Raw genomic sequence first — 20,383 nt, 5'->3', positions numbered from 1 at the left:
AATGAAAGAAACCAGTCACAAAAGGCCATACATTATATAATTCCATTTATACAAAGTGTCCATAATAGATAAATTCATAGAGACAAAAAGCAGATTTGTGGTTATTAGGAGAGGAGAGAATAGGGGAGTGACTGCCTAATGAATATGAGATATTTTTGGAGGGTGATGAAAATGTTCTGGAATTAGATAGTAGTGATGGGGCCAGGTGAGGTGGCTTATGCCTGTAATCCCAGCACTTTAGGAGGCCAAGGTAGGTGGACAACCTGAGGTCAGGAGTTCAAGAGCAGCCTGGCCAACATGGTGAAACTCAGTCTCTATTAAAAATACAAAAATTAGCTGGGCGCAGTGGTGCACACCTGTAACCCCAGCTACTTGGGAGACTGAGGCAAGAGAATCACTTGAACCCAGGAGGTAGAGGTTGAAGTGAGCCGAGATTGCGCCACTGCACTTCAGCCTGGGCAACAAAGTGAGACTCTGTCTCAAAAAAAAAAAAAAAAAAAACCAAAGATAGTAGTGATGGTTATACAACCTTGTAAACATACTTTTTAAAACCCCAAATGAATTGTACATTTTTAAATGGTGAATTTGGCCAGGCACGGTGGCTCACACCTATAATCCCAGCACTTTGGGAGGCCAAGGTGGGTGGATCACCTGAAGTCAGGAGTTTGAGACCAGCCTGGCCAACATGGTGAAACCCTGTCTACTAAAAATACAAAAAATTAGCCGGTGGTGGTGCATGCCTGTAGTCCCAGCTACTCGGGAGGCTGAGGCAAGAGAATCACTTGAATCTGGGAGGCGGATGTTGCAGTGAGCCAAGATTGCGCCACTGCACTCCAGCCTGGGCTACAGAGAGAGACTCTGTCTCAAAAAAAAAAAAATTAAATAAATATATAAATAAAATGATGAATTTTATGGCATGTAAACTATATTTCAATACAAATAGCAAAAGATTTGAAGAGATACTTCACCAAAGAGATTATATAGATGGCAGATAAGCACATAAAATATGTTTAACATTAATTAGGGAAATGCAAATTAAAACCATGGTGACAAGAGGAATCCAAAGAGACATGATGACTAAATGTAATATGGTGCTGGGATGGAATCCTGGAACAAGAAAAGGACTATAGCCAAAAACTTAAGGGAAGCTGAATAATGTATGGACCTTAGTTAATAATAATGTATTAACATTGGTTCACCAATTGAGACATGTGGACCATACTAGTATAAGATGTTGAAAAGAGTTAGTTTTGGGGGATGGTAGAACTATTCTGTATCTTGTGATGCATCTATACATATGTTAAAATTCATAGAAATGTACAATTGACATTTACTGAATGTCAATTAAAAAAATAAAATTTAAAAAATGACATGGAGGAACTAGACAGAATTCAAGAGCCCGTAGAACCTGGAGATTTGACCCCAGAAAAAAGAGAAGTGCACTGAATGAGATCCATGTTTCCAAAGTTTTCTTCTTCTTCTTCTTTTTTTTTTATTTATTGAGATGGAGTCTCGCTCTGTCTCCCAGGCTGGAGTGCAGTGGCCCAACCTCGGCTCACTGCAAGCTCTGCCTCCTGGGTTCAAGCGATTCTCCTGCCTCAGCCTCCCGAGTAGCTGGGACTACAGGCGCCCGCCACCACACCCAGCTAATTTTTTGTATTTTTAGTACAGACGGGGTTTCACCATGTTAGCCAGGATGGTCTGGATCTCCTGACCTCATGATCCACCCACCTCCGCCTCCCAAAGTGCTGGGATTACAGGTATGAGCCACCATGCCCGGCCAAAGTTTTCTTCTTAGGGACACCCCAGTTTACACACTGTGAGATGCTAGAACTCATGCACAAAGCTATAGACTTATCAGCTTAAGATATTGGTGGAGAGGCCAGGCACGGTGGCTCATGCTTGTAATCTCAGCACTTTGGAAGGCTGAGGTGGGTGGATCACGAGGTCAAGAGATTGAGACTATCCTGGCCAACATGGTGAAATCTCGTCTCTACTAAAAATACAAAAATTAGCCGGGCGTGGTGGCACATGCCTGTAGTCCCAGCTACTCGGGAGGCTGAGGCAAGAGAATTGCTTGAACCCGGGAGGCGGAGGTTGCAGTGAGCCAAGATCATGCCACTGCACTCCAGCCTGGCTACAGAGCGAGACTCCGTCAAAAAAAAAAAAAAAAAATATATATATATATATATATATGTGGCTGGGCGCGGTGGCTCACACCTGTAATCCCAGCACTTTGGGAGTTCCAGGCGGGTGGATCACGAGGTCAGAAGATGGAGACCATCCTGGCTAACATGGTGAAACCCCCTCTCTACTAAAAATACAAAAAATTAGCCAGGCGTGGAGGCAGGCGCCTGTAGTCCCAGCTGCTCGGGAGGCTGAGGCAGGAGAATGGCGTGAACCTGGGAGGCGGAGCTTGCAGTGAACCGAGACCGCGCCACTGCACTCCAGCCTGGGTGACAGAGTGAGACTCCATCTCAAAAAAAAAAAAAAAAAAAAAGATATTGGTGGAGAAAGTTCAGGGTTTCTAGAGCAACTGCAAATTGATGGAGGATATCCCTGAAAGGAGGAATCTTCAGAGACAAGATTCCCAAGATCAATGCATGAAATGTCTTCAAATTCTTGGATAACCCCTTACTACACGTCCATGAAGTGAAACTCCAAGGAGCTCAGTAGAAAGCAGTAGTTGAAAGGCAGAAGGAAAAGGGCAGATATTTCAGTTGCTGCATACTCCAAGGGAGGCAGAATTTGTGGTTCAATTTTCAGAAATTTTAAGGGGCTTGGCAAATGCCTTGGACTGTCTACTGAAATCCCATAGAAGTCACACCTTAAAAGACTATATCCCAGGATGAAGGAATTCATCATAATAATGGGGGTAAAACTTTTAATAGAATCATCATAAAAAAGAGTTAAATTAGGATTCCACAAGTTTGAGGCTTGCTAGTACAAAAATAAACATTCTTCAGGGGAAGCTAAAAGAATCCAGAATCTCTACACTGTATCATACTCAATGTTCATTATACCATTTTTTGGTGGGGGATGGGGGGCTGGAGTGCAGTGGCGTGCTCTTGGCTCACTGCAGCCTCCACCTCCCGGGGTCAAACAATTCTCCTACCTCTGCCTCCCGAGTAGCTAGGATTACATGCGTGCGCCACCATGCCTAGCAAACTTTCATATTTTTAGTATGGACAGGGTTTCACCATGCTGGCCATGCTGATATCAAACTGCTGACCTTGAGATCCACCTGCCTCGGCCTCCCAAAGTGCTGGGATTACAGACGAGAGCCACCACGCCCGGCCACAATTTTTTTAAATCGTAGGCAAGAAGAAAGAAGAAAGAAGAAGAAGAAGAAGAAGAAGAAGAGGAGGAGGAGGAGGAGGGGGGGGGAGGAGGAGGGGGGGAGGAGGAGGAGGAGGGGGAGGAGGGGGAGGAGGGGGAGGAGTGGGAGGAAGAGGAAGAGGAAGAAAAGATAAAAACAGAAAGAAAGAAAATGTAGGCTGGGTGCAGTGGCTCACAACTGTAATCCCAGTACGTTGGGAGGCCAAGGTGGGCGGATCACTTGAGGCCATGAGTTCTAGACCAGCCAGGCCAACATGGCAAAACCCCGTCGCTACTAAAAATAAAAAAATTAGCTGGGCGTGGTGGCTCATACCTGTAATCCCAGCTACTTGGGAGGCTGAGGCGAAAGAATCACTTGAGGCCGGGAGGCCAAGGTTGCAGTGAGCCGAGATCACGCCATTGCACTCTAGCCTGGTTGACAGAGGGAGACTCTGTCTCAAAATAAAAGAAAAAGAAAAAAGAAAGAAAATGTAATTCAACAATAAAAATGTCAGTGGAAATAGTTACCAAGATCACCCAAATGTTGGGGAAAAAAACTTTGAGGCAGATATGGATATTTACAAAAGACTTTAAAGAAGATAGTGATAATGAATACATGGATAGAGAGTTTTAGCAGAGAAAAGAAAATTTGAAAAAATAGAAATTCTAGACCTAAAAATAAATAAAATAATATATTCAATGTGTGAGCTTAACAAGCAATTGGGGGTGTTGGAAGAATGGGTCAGTGAAATCAAAGAAATATTGAGACGCATCTTTCTCTGAAAAAAATTGACCTATCGAACAATACTAAAGTAGTGGTATTTATTGGAGTTCTAGAAGAAGATGGGAAAGAAAATGTGGCAGAAAAAAACTTTAATGAAATAATGGCCCCAAATACTCAAATTTGGTAAGAGATAAATTTACGGATTCAAAAATCTCAGGGAACCACAGATAAATATGAAGGAAACCACTCCTATTCACATCATAATGAAACTACTGAAAACAAAGATAAAGAGAAAATTTTGAAAGCAGCCAAAGATAACACATGACAATCTGGAGAACAACAACTTGAAGGATCATTGACTTCTCACCTGAAACTATGAAGTACAGATATACTGGAGAAAAATCTTTAAAAGTGCTGAAAGAAAAAGGACAGTTAATACAGAGTTCTATGTCCAATAGGATGATAAATATAAAATAAAGGTGTTTTCGGGTAAAACTAAGAAAATTCATTGCCAGCAGATCTACACCACAAGAACTGCTGAAGGAAATTTTTCAGGCTAAGGAGAAATGCTATCAGAGAAAATCTTAGACCTTCAAGAATGAATGAAATCTTAGATTCGAGAATGAGTGAAGGGGATCAGAAATGGTAAATACGTGAGGAAAAGCAAAATACTTTTTTATTCTCACTGTCTTTAAAATGCACAGGACAGCTTAAAGCAAAAAGTGTAACATTTCTGGGGTTTATAATGTATGTAGTTATAATACATATGACAAATACAGCATAAAAGATGGGGCAGGAGATGGTAGTAAGTGGACCTATACAGTTGCAAGGCTTTTATGTTTTATGTGAAGTCATACAATAATATCTCTAAGTAGACTGTGAAAAGTTAGGTAGCTATATCACAATCTCTAGAGAAACCACTAATATAAGACAAAGAGGTAGAGCTAAATGTCAATAGATTATTAAAATGGAATTCTTTTTTTCTTTTTTTTTTTTGAGACAGGATCTCTCTCAGTTGCTTAGGCTGGAGTGTAGTGGCAGGAACCTGACATGGCTCACTGCAGCCTCAACATCCTGGGCTCAAGTGATCCTCTCACCTCAGCCTCCCAAGTAGCTGAGATGATAGGTGTGTGCCACTACACTTGGCTAATTTTTGAAATTTTTTGTCAAGGTGGGGTCTCACCATGTTGCCCAGGCTGGTCTCCAACTCCTGAGCTCAAGTGATCCTCCCTGCCCCACCTCCCAAAGTCCTGGGATTATAAGCATGAACCACCATACCCAGCCAGAATTATTTAAAAAAAAATTCAAATATGCCAAAAGAAGACAAGAAAGGAAGAACCAAGAAACAAATATCAGAAGGCAAAAGCTGAAAACAAATAAACAATGATAGACCTAAATTCAACCATATCAATTATTACATTAAATATCTATGGACTACACAGCCCAATTAAAAGGCAGAGATTGGCAGGGTGCAGTGGCTCATGCATATAATCCCAGCACTTTGGGAGGCTGAGGCAGGAGGATTGCTTTAACCCAGGAGTTCAAGTCTAGCCTGGGTAGCATAGCAAGACCCCATCTCTACTAAAAATAAAAAAATGAAAAAATTAGCTGGCATGGTGGCATTTGCCTGTAGTCCCAGCTGCTTGGGAGGCTGAGGTGGCAGGATCAGTTGAGCCCAGGAATTTGAGGCTGCAGTGCGTTATGATCATGCCACTGCACACACTAGTCTGGGTGACAGAGCAAAAAACTCTCTGTTAAAAAAACAAAAACAAACAAACAAAAAACAGAGATTAACAAAATGAAAAAAGCAAGAGATACATTTTAAACATAAAGGCATAAATAGGTTGACAGTAAATGGATGGTAAAAGATATAGATGCAAATAGTGAGCATAATATCAGATAAAATAGACTTCAAAGCGAAAAGTGTTAGCAGAGATACAGAGGAACATTCATAATGATAAAAGACAACAATCATAAAATATTTAAGGCCGGGCACGGTGGCTCACACCTGCAATCCTAGCACTTTGGGAGACCGAGGCAGGCGGATCACAAGGTCAGGAGATCGAGACCATCCTAACACGGTGAAACTCCATCTCTACTGAAAATACAGAAAAATTAGCTGGGCATGGTGGTGAGCTCCTGTAGTCCCTGTAGTAGCTACTCAGGAGGCTGAGGCAGGAGAATGGCATGAACCTGGGAGGTGGAGCTTGCAGTGAGCCGAGATTGGGCCACTGCACTCCAGCCTGGGTGACAGAGCGAGACTCCGTCTCAAAAAAAAAAAAAAAAATTAACATAATTTAATCTCAAAATCCACAGAGCAAAATTTGACAGAATTAATGGAAGAAATAGATGATGCCACGATCATATTTGAAAGTCTTAACATGCCTCTCTTTTTTTTTTTTTTTAAGATGGAGTCTTGCTCTGTTGCCTAGGCTGGGGTGCAGTGGCATGATCTCGGCTCACTGCAACCTCCATCTCCCAAGTTCAAGCAGTTCTCTGCTTCAGCCTCCTGAGTGGCTGTGATTACAGTCGCCCACCACCATGCCCGGCTAATTTTTGTATTTTTGTGTTTTTTATTTTATTTTATTTTTGAGAAGGAGTATCGGGGGATATTCAACCAGATATCGGGTGAAATTCACCCCTGACATTTCACGTAGGTTCTTTTCTGTGTTCCCTAAGTGTCGGCCAGTCTGAGAAATAAAGGGACAGAGTACAAAAGAGAGAAATTTTAAAGCTGGATGTCTGGGAGAGACATCACATGTTGGCAGGTTCCGTGATGCCCCCCTGAGCAAGTTTTTATTAGTGATTTTCAAAAGGGGAGGGAGTGTACGAATAGGGTGTGGGTCACAGAGATCACATGCTTCACAAGGTAATAGAATATCACAAGGCAAATGGAGGCAGGGTGAGATCACAGGACTACAGGACCGGGGTGAAATTAAAATTGCTAATGAAGTTTCGGGCACACATGGTCATTGATAACATCTTATCAGGAAACAGGGTTTGAGAGCAGACAACCAGTCTGACCAAAAATTTATTAGGTGGGAATTTCCTCGTCCTAATAGGCCTGGGAGTGCTATGGGAGACTGGGGCTTATTTCATCCCTACAGCTCAACCATAAAAGATGGCCACCCCCCAAAGTGGCCATTTCAGAGGCCTACCCTCAGGGACGCATTTTCTTTCTCAGGGATGTTCCCTGCTGAGAAAAAGAATTCAGTGATATTTCTCCCATTTGCTTTTGAAAGAAGAGAAATATGGTTCTGTTCTGCCCGGCTCACCGGCAGTCAGAGTTTAAGGTTATCTCTCTTGTTCCCTGAACAATTGCTCTTATCCTGTTCTTTTTTCAAGGTGCCCAGATTTCATATTGTTCAAACACACATGCTCTACAATTTGTGCAGTTAATGCAATCATCACAGGGTCCTGAGGTGACATACATCCTCCTCAGTTTAAGAGATGACAGGATTAAGAGATTAAAGACAGGCATAGGAAATCACAAGGGTATTGATTGGGGAAGTGATAAGTGTCCATGAAATCTTCACAATTTATGTTTAGAGATTGCAGTAAAGACAGGCATAAGAAATTATAAAAGTATTAATTTGGGGAACTAATAAATGTCCATGAAATCTTCACAATCCATGTTCTTCTGCCATGGCTTCAGCCTGTCCCTCAGTTCGGGTCCCTGACTTCCCACAACAAAGGAGTCTCGCTCTGTTGCCCAGGCTGGAGTGCAGTGGTGCAATCTCAGCTCACTGCAACCTCTGCCTCCCAGGTTCAAGCAATTCTCTGCCTCAGCTTCCTGAGTAGCTGGGATTACAGGCACCCACCACCATGCCCAGCTATTTTTCGTATTTTTAGTAGAGACAGGGTTTCACCATCTTGGCCAGGCTGGTCTTGAACTCCTGACCTTGTGATCCACCTGCCTCGGCCTCCCAAAGTGCTGAGATTACAGGTGTGAGCCATGACACCCGGCCACCATCCCTCTTTTAACAACTGACAGATAAACTGTGCAAAAGATCAGTGAAGTCATAGATGATCTGAACATTATCAACTGCCGTGACCTAATTGATATTTATAGAATACTATATCCTAATCTGCAAAATAAACATTTTCAATTACATATGGTATGTTCACGAGAGTAGACCATATGTTACTCCATAAAGCAAGCCTCAGTAAATTTAAAGGGATTTAAATCATTCACTGTTCTCTGACCACAGTCTGGGGATGTGGCAGGCATCTGAGCACACTGGAAGTCAGTGGAAGGAGAAGAGCCAGGTCAGAGAGGAGGCACAAGCAGGTCTGGGTAGGACTGAACACCAGGAGGATTGAGGAGGGGGTGGTGGGGGCACCAATTACCCACCTGGATCCCAGCCTCAGAGCTGCTAGGAGGAAGGAGTGCTGCTGTCAGACTGGCCTGGGCAGTGATGACGAACAGGGCCCCAGGGTTTCCCTCTTGGTCCCTTTATCTGCCTGAAGGATGGACAGCTTGTCCTTCCTTCTCTAGCCACAGAAGAAGAACATCTAGCAAGGTGTGAGCGTGGCCACTGCAAGGTGAGCTAATTGGGCTGGGGGCTCAGATTCAAGTGGGATTACTCTGTGCCAAGAGGGAAGGGATAACCAAAGGCTCTGTATGGGAAGGAAGACGGGCTGAAGCAAGCTGTGCTAGGGAACTGCCTACTCCCTGATGCTTGTTCCCGCTGAAGGTAGGCGGCTAGGAGCAGTGATCCCAAAGCCCTGCCTTCCACAGAGGCACACTTTGTCCAAGGTTAAACTGAAGGGTGAGGAGAGGAGCTGATAATTTAGGTTTGCCACTAAATCGGGTTGACCCCACTGGTTGGGGTCCTGCAGGGGCCCGGTTCTGGGGAAAGGCCCTGGGCTTCAGAAAGACTGCCTGTCACCCTCACACCCAGCTGCAGGACCACCCTCATTACTTTGCTCTGTTGAAAGCCTCAGTCAGGGTGAGGGGAGGAAGAGCTCAGGCCCCCAGCAAGAAGTCCCCATGGGGTGGGTGGCATGATCAGGCCAGGTGCCCCAGGAGTGGGAGTCTCTGTTCCCTGGGCTCTTACAGCTCCAGGGCCTTGCCCCCTTTTCTTTCTTACAAAGAAAACGGTGGCTTGACTCAGCAAAAACTAAGAAGGGTAGCTGTTTCTCTAGGTCAGGAAGGATACAGGGGTCAGCACTTCCTGGCAGTTGAGTCTGGGGAAGGGGGACCTCACATGCCAGCAGCATGAGAAAGATGATACTGTACAGTGGTGAAGGACACAGGCACTGGAGCCAGACCACTTGGCCTGAATACTGGTTGTGCCACTTACCAGCTTGTAACCTCTCCAAGCCTCAGTTTCCCCATCTGTAAAATGGGAAGTATAACATCATCTACTTCAAGTCATTATTGTTAGGGCTAAATGATGCTTTAGCACAGCTTTTGGCAATCAATCATTATGGATGGAGCACCATGTGTGGACCTACATCCCCAGCTGAAGGAGCATGTCCTCATCAGACCTTGACTCAAAGTCTAGCGCCTAGCTGATGGTGGCTGAAGTGCCTCCCCACCCCCACCAGCACTGGGGTACTTTCAGAGGGAGAGTCGGGGTGGGGCCCTGCTCCCCAGGGCCTTTCCATCTAGGTGATTCCCTGAGAGCTCTGGGGCAGGGGTCACAGGGAGGCCGCCAGCCTCTGAGGGCCCATTGTTCTTCTTCTCTGAGCTGGGAAAGATGTATTCTCCCCACCCTTCCTCTCCACACCCACATCTGCATGCTTAGGGGCAGACTTCAGATAAACAAACCTTGCCGGCTAGCCTTACCCAGCTCACAGAGAGCTCTTACTGCCTCACAATGGCCCTGTGATGTCCAGCCCTTCGAGCTTATTGTCCCTAGTTCACAGGAAGTTGAGGCCCAGAGAGAGGAAGGGGCTGGTTTGATGTCCCATATAGAGAGGTGGCACAGCCAGGGCTGGGTATCCCAGTCCTGTGTCGTGTCCAGCATTTTAGTGCAGACTCACATGCACATCAAATGCACAACCATGCAATGACAGACAAACAGCTCCACAGGAGGAGTGCACAACCAGAGGGGGAGAGGAGAGAGGCTGGACAGCCTCTGTCCTCACCTCCTCAGTGGCCATGTGGTGACGGCTGGGTTTTTTATTTTTTTCTCCCTAGATGAGCTTCACATCTCAGGTAACTGGAGAAGTCTTCAGCTTGTCTTGTCCTCTCCACAGGTGGGGTGCCCACTGCTTCAACAGGGGCCAGAACAGTCTGCCCTCTTCCATAGCTGTAAACTTCTGCTTGGCCCAGCAGGAGTGAGGGTAGAGGGGAGTAGGGCTCAAGGTGCCCTCGCTACCTAGTAGATGGTAGGAGAGCATGACCAAAAGCCAAAGAGCTGTTTACATGACTGGGTTCTCCCTGTGGCCTTCTGAGATTGCAGGAGATGGAAAGGGGGAGACCGGATCCTAGGGGAACCCAATATTCAGGTTTTCCTGGGTTCCTGAGATGCAAGATTTCCAATTTTAACACATGGGAAGTTGTAGGCAGACTGGGATGAGTTGGTCACCTGGGTCTTCCACAGCTCCCAGTCTGAGAAAATGAGACTCACCCAGTAATAAGCAGAAGATTTGGCTGGGTGAGGTGGCTCATGCCTGTAATCCCAGCACTTTGGGAGGCTGAGACAGGCAGATCACAAGGTCAGGAGTTTGAGACCAGCCTGGCCAAGATGGTGAAACCCCATCTCTACTAAAGATATAAAAATTAGCTGGGCGTGGTGGTGGGTGCCTGTAGTCCCAGCTACTTGGGAGGCTGAGGCAGGAAAATCACTTGAACCCGGGAAGCGGAGGTTGCAGTGAGCCGAGATCGTGCCACTGCACTCCAGCCTGAAGACAGAACAAGACTCCATCTTAAAAAAAAAAAATGCAGAAGATACTATGGAATGGGCCAGGAGAAAAAGGAAGGATCAGGGATGGGAGAGACACGGTGAGCCACACAGTAGCTGGCATTCTGCATGGTGGGCCTGGGCAGCCTGGCTCTTCATCTGCATATGGGTCTTTCCCACCCCAGTCAAATCTGCTGGAGCCAATTCTGCTCCCTTCCAACAAAGATGCCCAGACACCTGGCGGTAGTGTGTTACTTCCTGCTCCCAGCTCCTCTAACACCCCTGGAGAGCTCCATGCCCACAGGTCTTACCTTCACCCACTTTCCCAGGCTCTTAGATCAAACATCAGGCACAGTGCAGGCAATGGGGCCATCCTCCCAAGTCCCAAAAGCCTTCTGTTTCCAGTAGAGATGGGAGAAGCCTGAACCAAGCAGGTTTCTCACTTCCTTATGGAGGAAGAAGAGCTAAGAGAGGTGACTGATTTTAGTAGCAAGGGCACAGGGCACAGAAACATGCAGGAATACATTAGCTGCGTGCACTCCAGTGATACATAGCCTCTGTAAACCTGTTTCCTTATCCTGAAAATGGGGACATTGTTCCTATCTTGTGATTGTATGAAGGATCAAATGAGCAGCTGCTCAACAGAGGTTGCTGGAGAGGTCCTTCTCCACACAGACTTGGGAGGAGATGCTTGTCCTAGGTCCAAATCTCATCCAGGTTTCCCGATTTTTTCAGGTCTTCTGCTCAACTCAGGTACCAGCTGACACCCACCCAGTCCCTGGTGTTGCCTTCAGGAGCAGTGGCAAGATGGAAGCTGGTTGGGGAAGGGGATCCTAGAGCAGGGGGGAGGAGGAGAGAATGGAATGGCTGGACTTTGAGATGAGAAGACAGTTGGATGGGGAGGAGGCACCATTTGCTGGAACTGAAGGGTTCTCAGTAGGGGCTTGAGGCAGGATGTATCTGTGATATCCGGACCTCTGGAGTCCCTTAAGCACAAGGAAGCAAGTGTGTGGCAGTGAAGACATTCTGCCTTGGGCCCAAGCCCAAGACAGGTCTCCCTGAGCCCTGGGCAGACCATCCGACCTATGGTCATTGGAAGGACCCACCTCCTCCCTATCCCGGGCCTGTGTAAACGCCAGGAAGTCAGGTCCCTTTCTCCATGCAGGCCCTGACTGGGGCAGTCAGCACCATTAAGTTCTTCCTCTCTGAGGCTTTACTGGGTCAACACTTCGAGGCTGTGTAGTTGGAGGGCAGGGAGCCTGAGCCAGGAGACGTCTTCCTGTTCAGGCTGATGCCCCCACCTAACGCTGGTGCGGGGCCCACGTGGGCATATACTGTGGCCATGGAGAGATCATCCACTTTGAGGGTGAGTGCCTCCAGCAGAAACACAGGCCCAAGTCTGCGGAGAGGCTGCCCAGCCAAGCCACGCCCCACCAGTGAGCTGGCTACTCGGGGATAAAGACTGAAGTCCCAGGCTGGGGGTACGTTTCTCTGAAAATAGGGTTTGGGCACTCAGGGTCCCTGAGGTCTCGGGAAATGGGGGTGCGGGATCACAGGGCATAGGACCTAAGCCTGGCTCTGATCCGCACCCCTCTGGCGATCCCCGCAGGCAAGAACTCAGGAGGCTGTGGGCTCCTGGGAAGTTTCTGGGCTCCTGGAAAGGCATCGTATCCAAACAGGGGCAGCGCCCGCCGCTGCGCTCCTGCTGGCGCGTGCTGCGCAGAGTGAGCGAAGCGATGGACGCGGACCCACCATCCTATCACTCCATGCGCAGAAACTGTGTGCACTTTGCACTGTGTCTGCTCGTCCCAGGTCCCAGCCTGGACCCCCGGCAAATGGACGGGAGCTCCAGCAGCTCGGTGAGCGTGGCCCAGCTACCTGCACAGGACCCATCCCACCTCCTGAGCAGACTAGCCAAAGCGCCTTATAAACGCGCAACTGCAAAATCCAGGCCCTTCTCTTCCCACTCCCCACCTAGGCCAGTTTTCTCCAAACTCAAGATCCACTTTTCTCTGGCAGGCACAAAGCCACTGGAACCAAGCAGACCCACCCACTTGTCTAGGTTATCCCAACAGAACCTTCTCATTACCCCAATAGAACCTTACCCCAGTAGAATTACCCCCAATAGAACTTTTCTACTGAGCCAAGCTCCACCTTTCTGGGCCCCACTCCTTCCCAGGTAGGCCTGCCAATTCTGGCCATGGAGACTTCGGGATGCTAGTTACAGACCAAGACTCAGGCCTTAGGAATCCTCCAGGCCCCATGCCCAGCTAAGAGACTCCAGCCACCTAAACTGATGCCCCACACTCGGGCCCAGCTGGATCCTACCTCTTCCCCAAGCCCAGTTCACTACTTTCCATCGGATCCAAGCCTTCCTTCCTTGGGCCTAGGGGTCACTCGGGCTAGGGAGCTGAACTGGAGGGCTCACATGACTCAGGAGCCCTGGTGGTCACACCAGACCCTTTCTCTTCCTTTTCAGGTGTCAGTGGACGTGGATGTGTCCCCGGATTAAGCATGACCTCGGCCCTCCTGGATGGACGTGGAGGCTTCAGAAAGATTCATTAAACTACTTTCCAAAGCTTAATTAGATGTTCACCGTCCTCTGTATCCTGTTCCCCGTCTCTCTAAGCCCCCAAGGGCTCCTCGGAGCTCCCTGACCTTAATTCCTTAAATTCCGCCACCTCCAGGAAGCTCCTCGGCTTCCTGCTGCCAAGTCAGATTTTGTAGGAAAGGTGGGGCGGGAAAGGGAGCGTCCTTAGGTATCTGAGGCCCGTCCTCGGGTGCGGTGACCCCTTCCCGCTCTAGAACCCCCAGCCTGCGGGCACAGCCTTCTTTCCAGATCCCGCTTTCCCTCCACGGCGTGGGTGAGCATCCGCGCGTGCGTCTGGGGAGAGCGGAGCCCCAGAGGCCCGTCCCGCCGAGGCCAGGTGGTCGGGGGTGGGGGCAGGTGTTTCACATCCCCTGCAAGACGGTCCCAGCGTCCGTCCAGCAGCCTCGCCCACCTTTAGATCTGGAGACGAGCCAAGTCGCTTTAAAGGGCAGAAGACGCCCTGAAGAGCGCATTTCCTAGGGATGGGCGGGGCCAGGCCCTCCGCACCGCCCCTGTCGCCTCCTCGCGGACACGCCCTCCGCTCGGCTGGCGCCGGTGCCTTTAAGACCTCAGCGCGCGGCCCTGATTGAGAAATCCGCGCGCAGCCTCCGCCGCTGCACACTGCGGCTTCTGCTGAACCCCTGCCGCGCCGCCGCCTTCGCCAGCCCGGACCGGCCCGCGTTGCCTTCCTCCGCTCCAGCCGGCCTCCGGCCCCGCAACCTCCTCCTCGGCGAAGTCTCCCTGGCCGCCCCATGTCGGCCGCCCCCGCCTACAGCGAAGACAAGGGCGGCTCCGCTGGCCCCGGGGAGCCCGAGTACGGCCACGACCCCGCGAGCGGCGGCATCTTCTCCTCCGACTACAAGCGGTGAGGGAGCCCGCCAGGAAGCTCGCGGGAGGGCTGGGGCCGGGGACGGGGCGAGGCGCGCGGGCACCATGGACAGCGCCCGGCCCCAGCGCCGGCCCCGCCCCGGCCGCGCCGACCGGAAGCCCGCCCGGCCCCCTCCTGCGGCCTGGAGCCCCGGCCCAGCGCGGGCAGCGCTGGCACCTCGGCCCCAGGGGCCGGCCTAGGACGCGGAGGGGGGCAGATGGGGGCTGGCGGGGGATGGGCCAGCTCAGTTTCGAGAGGAGAAACCCTCCCGTTCCAGGTGTTTCTCCGGTTTGCGGCGTTGCGTTAGGGGTTCCCTTCCTTTTTCGTGCTAGGCGGGTTGGCTTCCCAAAAATGTGGGGGAGGGGTCTGAGTCAGCGAACTTGAGCTTGAGCCTGGGGCCTCTTCAGGAAGGCGGGCCCTGGATGTACTTGCACAGCCTCCCAGCTTGGCCCTGCTGCAAATTCATTTCCCCTCTCTCTGGTCCCCATCTCCATCTGACCGTCACATCCCTGCTCCTGGCATTGCCCCTGTAGTTCAGCTCCACCTTCACACCCTCCCCCACCTTTGATTCGTTCGTTTGTTTCTTTATTTGTTTATTCGTAAATTCTGCAACAAGCATTTATGAAAAGCCAACTGTGTCGAGTCCTGAACTAGTCACGGAATACAACTGTGAACATGAGACCCTTCTTGTCCTCAGGTTGCTCTAGAGGGGAGCACAGATGAAGAAGCAGTCAGGGACAGTCGAGTGTAATGGGGGCAGTGGGAGCAGGGAGAGGACCTAGTCTCTGGCGCCGGAGAGAAGGAAGACAGGAGCGTGAGGTATGTTCCAGGCAGAGGAAAGGGCTTTCAGGAAGGTCGAGAGCCAGGCCACAATCTGTGTGAGCCACTGGACTGACCAGAAAAGAGAGTGGGGAGGACTCCTGAAGGATTCTAAGCAGGCGACATAATCAGATTTATATTTTAGAAGGACGTCAGGCTGTTGCATTGTGGAGAAGAGATTGGAGGTGGGCCAGATTGAGCAAGAGACAAGCGAGGTGGATCTTGAAGTTCACAGGCCTGGCATGACTGTGGCCTAGACCAGGGGAGAGGCAGAAGATTTGAGGCTGTGGAAGAGGTGGAAGCCTCAGACCTGATGATTAATTGGATATTGGGTGGGGGTTTAGAGCGACAGGGGGAGAAGATGAGGATTTTCACGCACGTCCATGTGAAGAGACCACCAAACAGGCTTTGAACAATAAAGCTTTTTAATCACTTGGATGCAGGCCGGCTGAGTCCGAAAAAAGAGTCAGCGAAGGGAGATGGGGTGGGGCTGTTTTATAGGATTTGGGTAGGTAGTGGAAAATTACAGTCAAAGGGGGTTGTTCTCTGGCGGGCGGGGGACACAAGGTGCTCAGTGGGGGAGCTTTTGAGCCAGGATGAGCCAGGAGAAGGAATTTCACAAGGTAATGTCATCAGTTAAGGCAGGCACAGGCCATTTTCACTCTTCAGTTACTTCAGGCCATCTGGATGTATACGTGCAGGTCACAGGGGATATGATGGCTTAGCTTGGGCTCAGAGGCCTGACATTCCTGTCTTCTTTTATTAATAAGAAAAATAACATAAAATAGTGTTGAAGTGTTGGGGCAGCAAACATTTTGGCGGGGGGGTGGTATGGAGAGATACAGCTTCTCCATAGCCTTGAAGGGCTGCTTCGAGTGGGATTGGGGTGGCGTGGGAACCTAGAGTGGGAGAGATTAAGCTGAAGGAAGATTCTGTGGTAAGGGGTGATATTGTGGGGTTGTTAGAAGAAACATTTGTTGTATAGGATTATTGGTGATGGCCTGGATACGGTTTTGTATGAATTGAAAAACTAAATGGAATAAGAGAAGGAGAAAAACAGGTATTAAAGGACTAAGAATTGGGAGGACCCAGGACATCCAATTAGAGAGTGCCCAAGGAGGTTCAGCATAGCCCTGCCAGCAAAGATTATTTATTTACTTTAAGAGGGAGTTAAGACTGGCAGTTTGGGGATAGCACCAGGAGATATCAACTGTAATGGTTTGGAGAAATAGTGTAAACCGGCAGTGTAAACAAGAGCAGGGCATGTATGAGTAGTTGAGTATGGTGAATAGGAGTATGACTAGTCAGAAGATAGTAGGGATGACAAGTTTTTTGGGGCACAGTCCAAGTTGGTCTGGTGTCTGGAATGAGACTGGGGCCTAATAAAAAGGAGCATCTATACAGGAGCTTGAATGGGCTGTACCCTGTAGCATTCCGAGGACAGGCCCGAATTCTGAGAAGGGCAAGTGGTAAAAGTATTGTCCAGTCCTTTTTAAGTTGGTGGCTGAGCTTGGTGAGGTGTGTTTTTAAAAGACCATTAGTCCATTCTACCTTTTCTGAAGATTGAGGATAGTAAGGGGTATGAAGGTTTCACTGAATACCAAGAGCCTGAGAAACTGCTTGGGTGATTTGACCAGTAAAGGCTGGTCTGTTATTGGACTATATAGAGGTGGGAAGGCCAAACTGAGGAATTATGTCTGACAGAAGGGAAGAAATGACCGCAGTGGCCTTCTCAGACCCTGTGGGAAAGGCCTCTACCCATCCAGTGAAAGTATCTACCCAGACCAAGAGGTATTTTAGTTTCCTGACTCGGGGCATGTGAGTAAAGTCAATTTGCCAGTCCTGGGCAGTGGCAAATCCCCAGGCTTTATGTGTACGGAAGGGAGGGGGCCTGAACAATCCCTGAGGAGTAGTAGAATAGCAGATGGAACACTGAGAAGTGATTTCCTTGAGGATAGATTTCCACGATGGAAAGGAAATGAGAGGTTCTAAGAGGCAGGCTAGCGGCTTGTAACCTACATGGAAGAGGTTATGAAATGACGAAAGAATAGAATGGGCCTGTGAGGCTAGAAGGAGATATTTTCCTTGGTCTAAGAACCATTTGCCTTGTGTGGGAAGAGATTCATAGGTGTAAGTTTCATTGGGGGAGTAGGTGGGAGTGACTGATGAGAAGGAGAAAAACTGGCCATGAGGGACAGAAGTTGGAATGCTAGCTGCTTTTTTAGCTACCTTATCAGCATAAGTGTTGCCCTGAGCGATGGGATGTGACGCCTTTTGATGGCCCTTGCAGTGAATAATACCAGCTTCCTTTGGAAGTAAAGCGGCCTTGAAAAGAGTTTTTATTAAAGAGGAATTAATGATGGAGGACCCTTGTGTAATGAGGAAACCTTTTTGCCCATATAACAGCATGGTGGTACAGGATATGGAAGGCATATTTAGAGTCAGTATAAATATTGACACATAGTCCTTTTGCAAGACTGAGGGCTCGAGTTAAGGCAATGAGTTCGGCTTTCTGAGAGGTAGTGGGGGGGGGCAGAAAGTATATGCGTCAGGTGTGAGGAAGAAAATAGATTTTGGAAGTTATGAGAACTGTAGAGAGTGAGTTGAGCATAGTTTGTGATTTTGAGGGCCTCTGAAAGTATTAAAGCAGCGGCAGCCGCCACACGCAGACATGAGGGCTAGGCCAAAACAGTAAGGTCAAGTTGTTCGGACAGAAAGGCTACAGGGCGTGGTCCCGGCTCTTGTGTAAGAATTCCGACCGCACAGCCCTGCACTTTGGCTGTGTGTGATGAAAAAGGGTTGGGATGAGTTAGGGAGACCTAGGGTGAGAGCAGGTTCTACGGCTGTTTTTAAGGAATGGAAAGGAGTGGCAAAAGGATTTAGGATCTGTGGAGTCAGCTAGGTTTGCTTTTGTGAGTTTATGTAATGGTTTAGTCAGGATGGTAAAACTAGGTATCCAAAGGTGGAAGTACCTAACCATGCCTAGGAAGGAAAGGAGTTGTTGCTTTGTAGAAGGGATTGGGGTTTGGGAGATTAGCCGGACATGATCAGCAGGGAGAGCACGTGTGTTTTCATGAGAACTATGCCAAGATAGGTAATGGATGAGGAAGAAATTTGGGCTTGACTGAAGTAATGGGGGCTGTCCGTGAAGCCTTGCGGCAGTACAGTCTAGGTAGTTTGCTGAGCCTGAGGGGTGTCAGGGTCAGTCCAAGTGAAAGCGAAGAGAGGCTGAGATGAAGGGTAAAAATGAATAGTAAAGAAAGCGTGTTTGAAATCCAGAAGAGAATAATGGGTTGTGGAGGGGTTGTGGAGGGAGGTATTGAGGAGGAGAGTATATGAGTTTGGCACCACGGGGTGGATAGGCAAAACAATTTGGCTGATAAGGCGCAGATCCTGAACTAATTGTAAGACTTGTCTGGTTTTTGAACAGGTAAAATGGGGGAATTGTAAGGAGAGTTTATAGGCTTTAAAAGGCCATGCTGTAACAGGCGAGTGATAACAGGCTTTAATCCTTTTAAAGCCTGCTGTGGGATGGGATATTGACATTGAGCACGGTAAGGGTGATTAGGTTTTAATGGGATGGTAAGGGGTGCATGATCAATCGCCAAGGAGGGAATAGAGGTGTCCTATACTTGAGGATTAAGGTGGGGAGATACAAGGGGAGGATGTGAAGGAGGCTTTGAACTGGGGGAAAAGGTGGCAATGAGGTGTGGCTGTAGCCTAGGAATAGTAGGGAAGCAGATAATTTAGTTAAAGTGTCTCGGCCTAATAAGGGAACTGCGCAGGTGGGGATAACTGAAAAGGAGTGCATAAAAGAGTATTGTCCAAGTTGGCCCCACAGTTGGGGAGTTTTAAGAGGTTTAGAAGCCTGGCCATCAATACCCACAACAGTTATGGAGGCAAAGGAAACAGGCCTTTGAAAAGAAGATAATGTGGAGTTGGTAGCCTCCGTATTGATTAAGAAGGGGACGGACTTACCCTCCACTGTAAGAGTTACCCAAAGCATCTGTGATGGTCCAGGAAGCTTCCAAGGCGATTGGGCAGTGTCAGTCTTCAGCTGCTAAGCCGAGAAGATTTGGGAAGGAGTCAGTCAGGCAGCCTTGGGCCAGAGTTCCAGGGGCTCTGGGAGTGGCTGCCAGGTGAGTTGGACAGTCCGATTTCCAGTGGGGTTCCGCACAGATGGGACAAGGCTTAGGAGGAATCCTGGGCTGTGGGCATTCCTTGGCCCAGTGGCCAGATTTCTGGCACTTGAAGCAAGGTCCTGAGGGAGAAGGTCCTGTAGGAATGCTTGACTGCTGCGGCTTAGGCATTTTGAAGTTCTTGTGTACTGGAGATGTGGCTGGGGTTTCTCTCACAGTGGAGGCAAGGAATTACAACTCAGAAATACATTGCTACTTGGCTGCCTCTACTCTATTACTGTACACCTTGAAGGCGAGGTGAAGTAAGTCCTGTTATGGGGTTTGAGGGCCGGAATTTAATTTTTGGAGTTTTATTTAATGTTGGGAGTGGATTGGGTAATAAAATGTATATTGAGAATAAGACTGCCTTTTGACCTTTTAGGGTCTAGGGCTGTAAAGCGTCTCAGGGTTGCTGCCAAACGAGCCATGAACTGGGCTGGGTTTTTATATTTGATGAAAAAGAGCCTAAATGCTAACTGATTTGGAGAGGTCGGATAAAGGAAAAGGAGCGTTAACCTTGACTATGCCTTTAGCTCCAGCCACCTCTTTAAGAGGTAATTGTTGGGCAGGTTGGGGAGGGCTAGTCGCAGAACAAAACTGTAAGCCGGACTGGGTGTGGGGAGAGGAGGTGATAGAAGGATTATAGGGTGGAGGAGCAGAAGCTGAGGAAGAATTGGAGTCTGATTCAGCCTGGTGGGGAGCGACCTGAGGAGCATTCTGGGGATTAGGTGAGAGGTCAGATGGGTCGGTAGAAAAGGAAGATTGGAAGATTGAAAAGACTCAGCAACGCTTGGGGTTGGGACTGAGGGGACAGGCGGGAGGGAAAGAAGGAGGATTTGGGATGAGTCGAATTGGGAACAGAGACTAGGGAGGGACCGATGTGTAAAAGAATGCCTGGACATCAGGCACCTCAGACTGTTTGCCCATTTTACGACAAGAATTATCTAGATCTTGTAGGATGGAAAAATCGAAAGTGCCGTTTTCTGGCTATTTGGAACCATTGTCGAGTTTGTATTGGGGTTAAGCAGCATT

At 48.6% G+C, this 20,383-nt stretch overlaps 1 protein-coding gene and 1 long non-coding RNA gene across 5 annotated transcripts in view; both read left to right on the top strand.

Annotated features, from left to right (window-relative positions):
* The first annotated feature begins 10,293 nt into the window (after positions 1 to 10,293).
* On the top strand, positions 10,294 to 13,509 carry LOC134757278 (uncharacterized). The gene is made up of 3 exons (XR_010131062.1): positions 10,294 to 10,997; positions 11,632 to 12,755; positions 13,376 to 13,509. It is a non-coding gene; the product is annotated as an uncharacterized lncRNA (long non-coding RNA).
* Positions 13,510 to 13,855: 346 nt separating this feature from the next.
* AP3B2 (adaptor related protein complex 3 subunit beta 2) overlaps positions 13,856 to 20,383 on the top strand; it is a 50,900-nt gene continuing 44,372 nt past the window's right edge. The window contains exon 1 of one of the 4 annotated variants that reach the window (XM_055362801.2): positions 13,856 to 14,351. In XM_055362801.2, coding sequence (XP_055218776.1) covers positions 14,239 to 14,351 — 113 coding nt within the window. In that variant the 5' untranslated portion in view covers positions 13,856 to 14,238. The remainder of the gene's footprint in view (positions 14,352 to 20,383) is intronic. The other 3 variants (XM_055362800.2, XM_004056671.5, XM_004056669.5) reach the window with 3 other exon arrangements.

The sequence above is a fragment of the Gorilla gorilla genome, chromosome 16, assembly GCF_029281585.2.
Source record: "Gorilla gorilla gorilla isolate KB3781 chromosome 16, NHGRI_mGorGor1-v2.1_pri, whole genome shotgun sequence".
Taxonomy (NCBI): Eukaryota; Metazoa; Chordata; class Mammalia; order Primates; family Hominidae; genus Gorilla; species Gorilla gorilla.
This window is presented reverse-complemented; position numbering and strand designations above follow the sequence as displayed.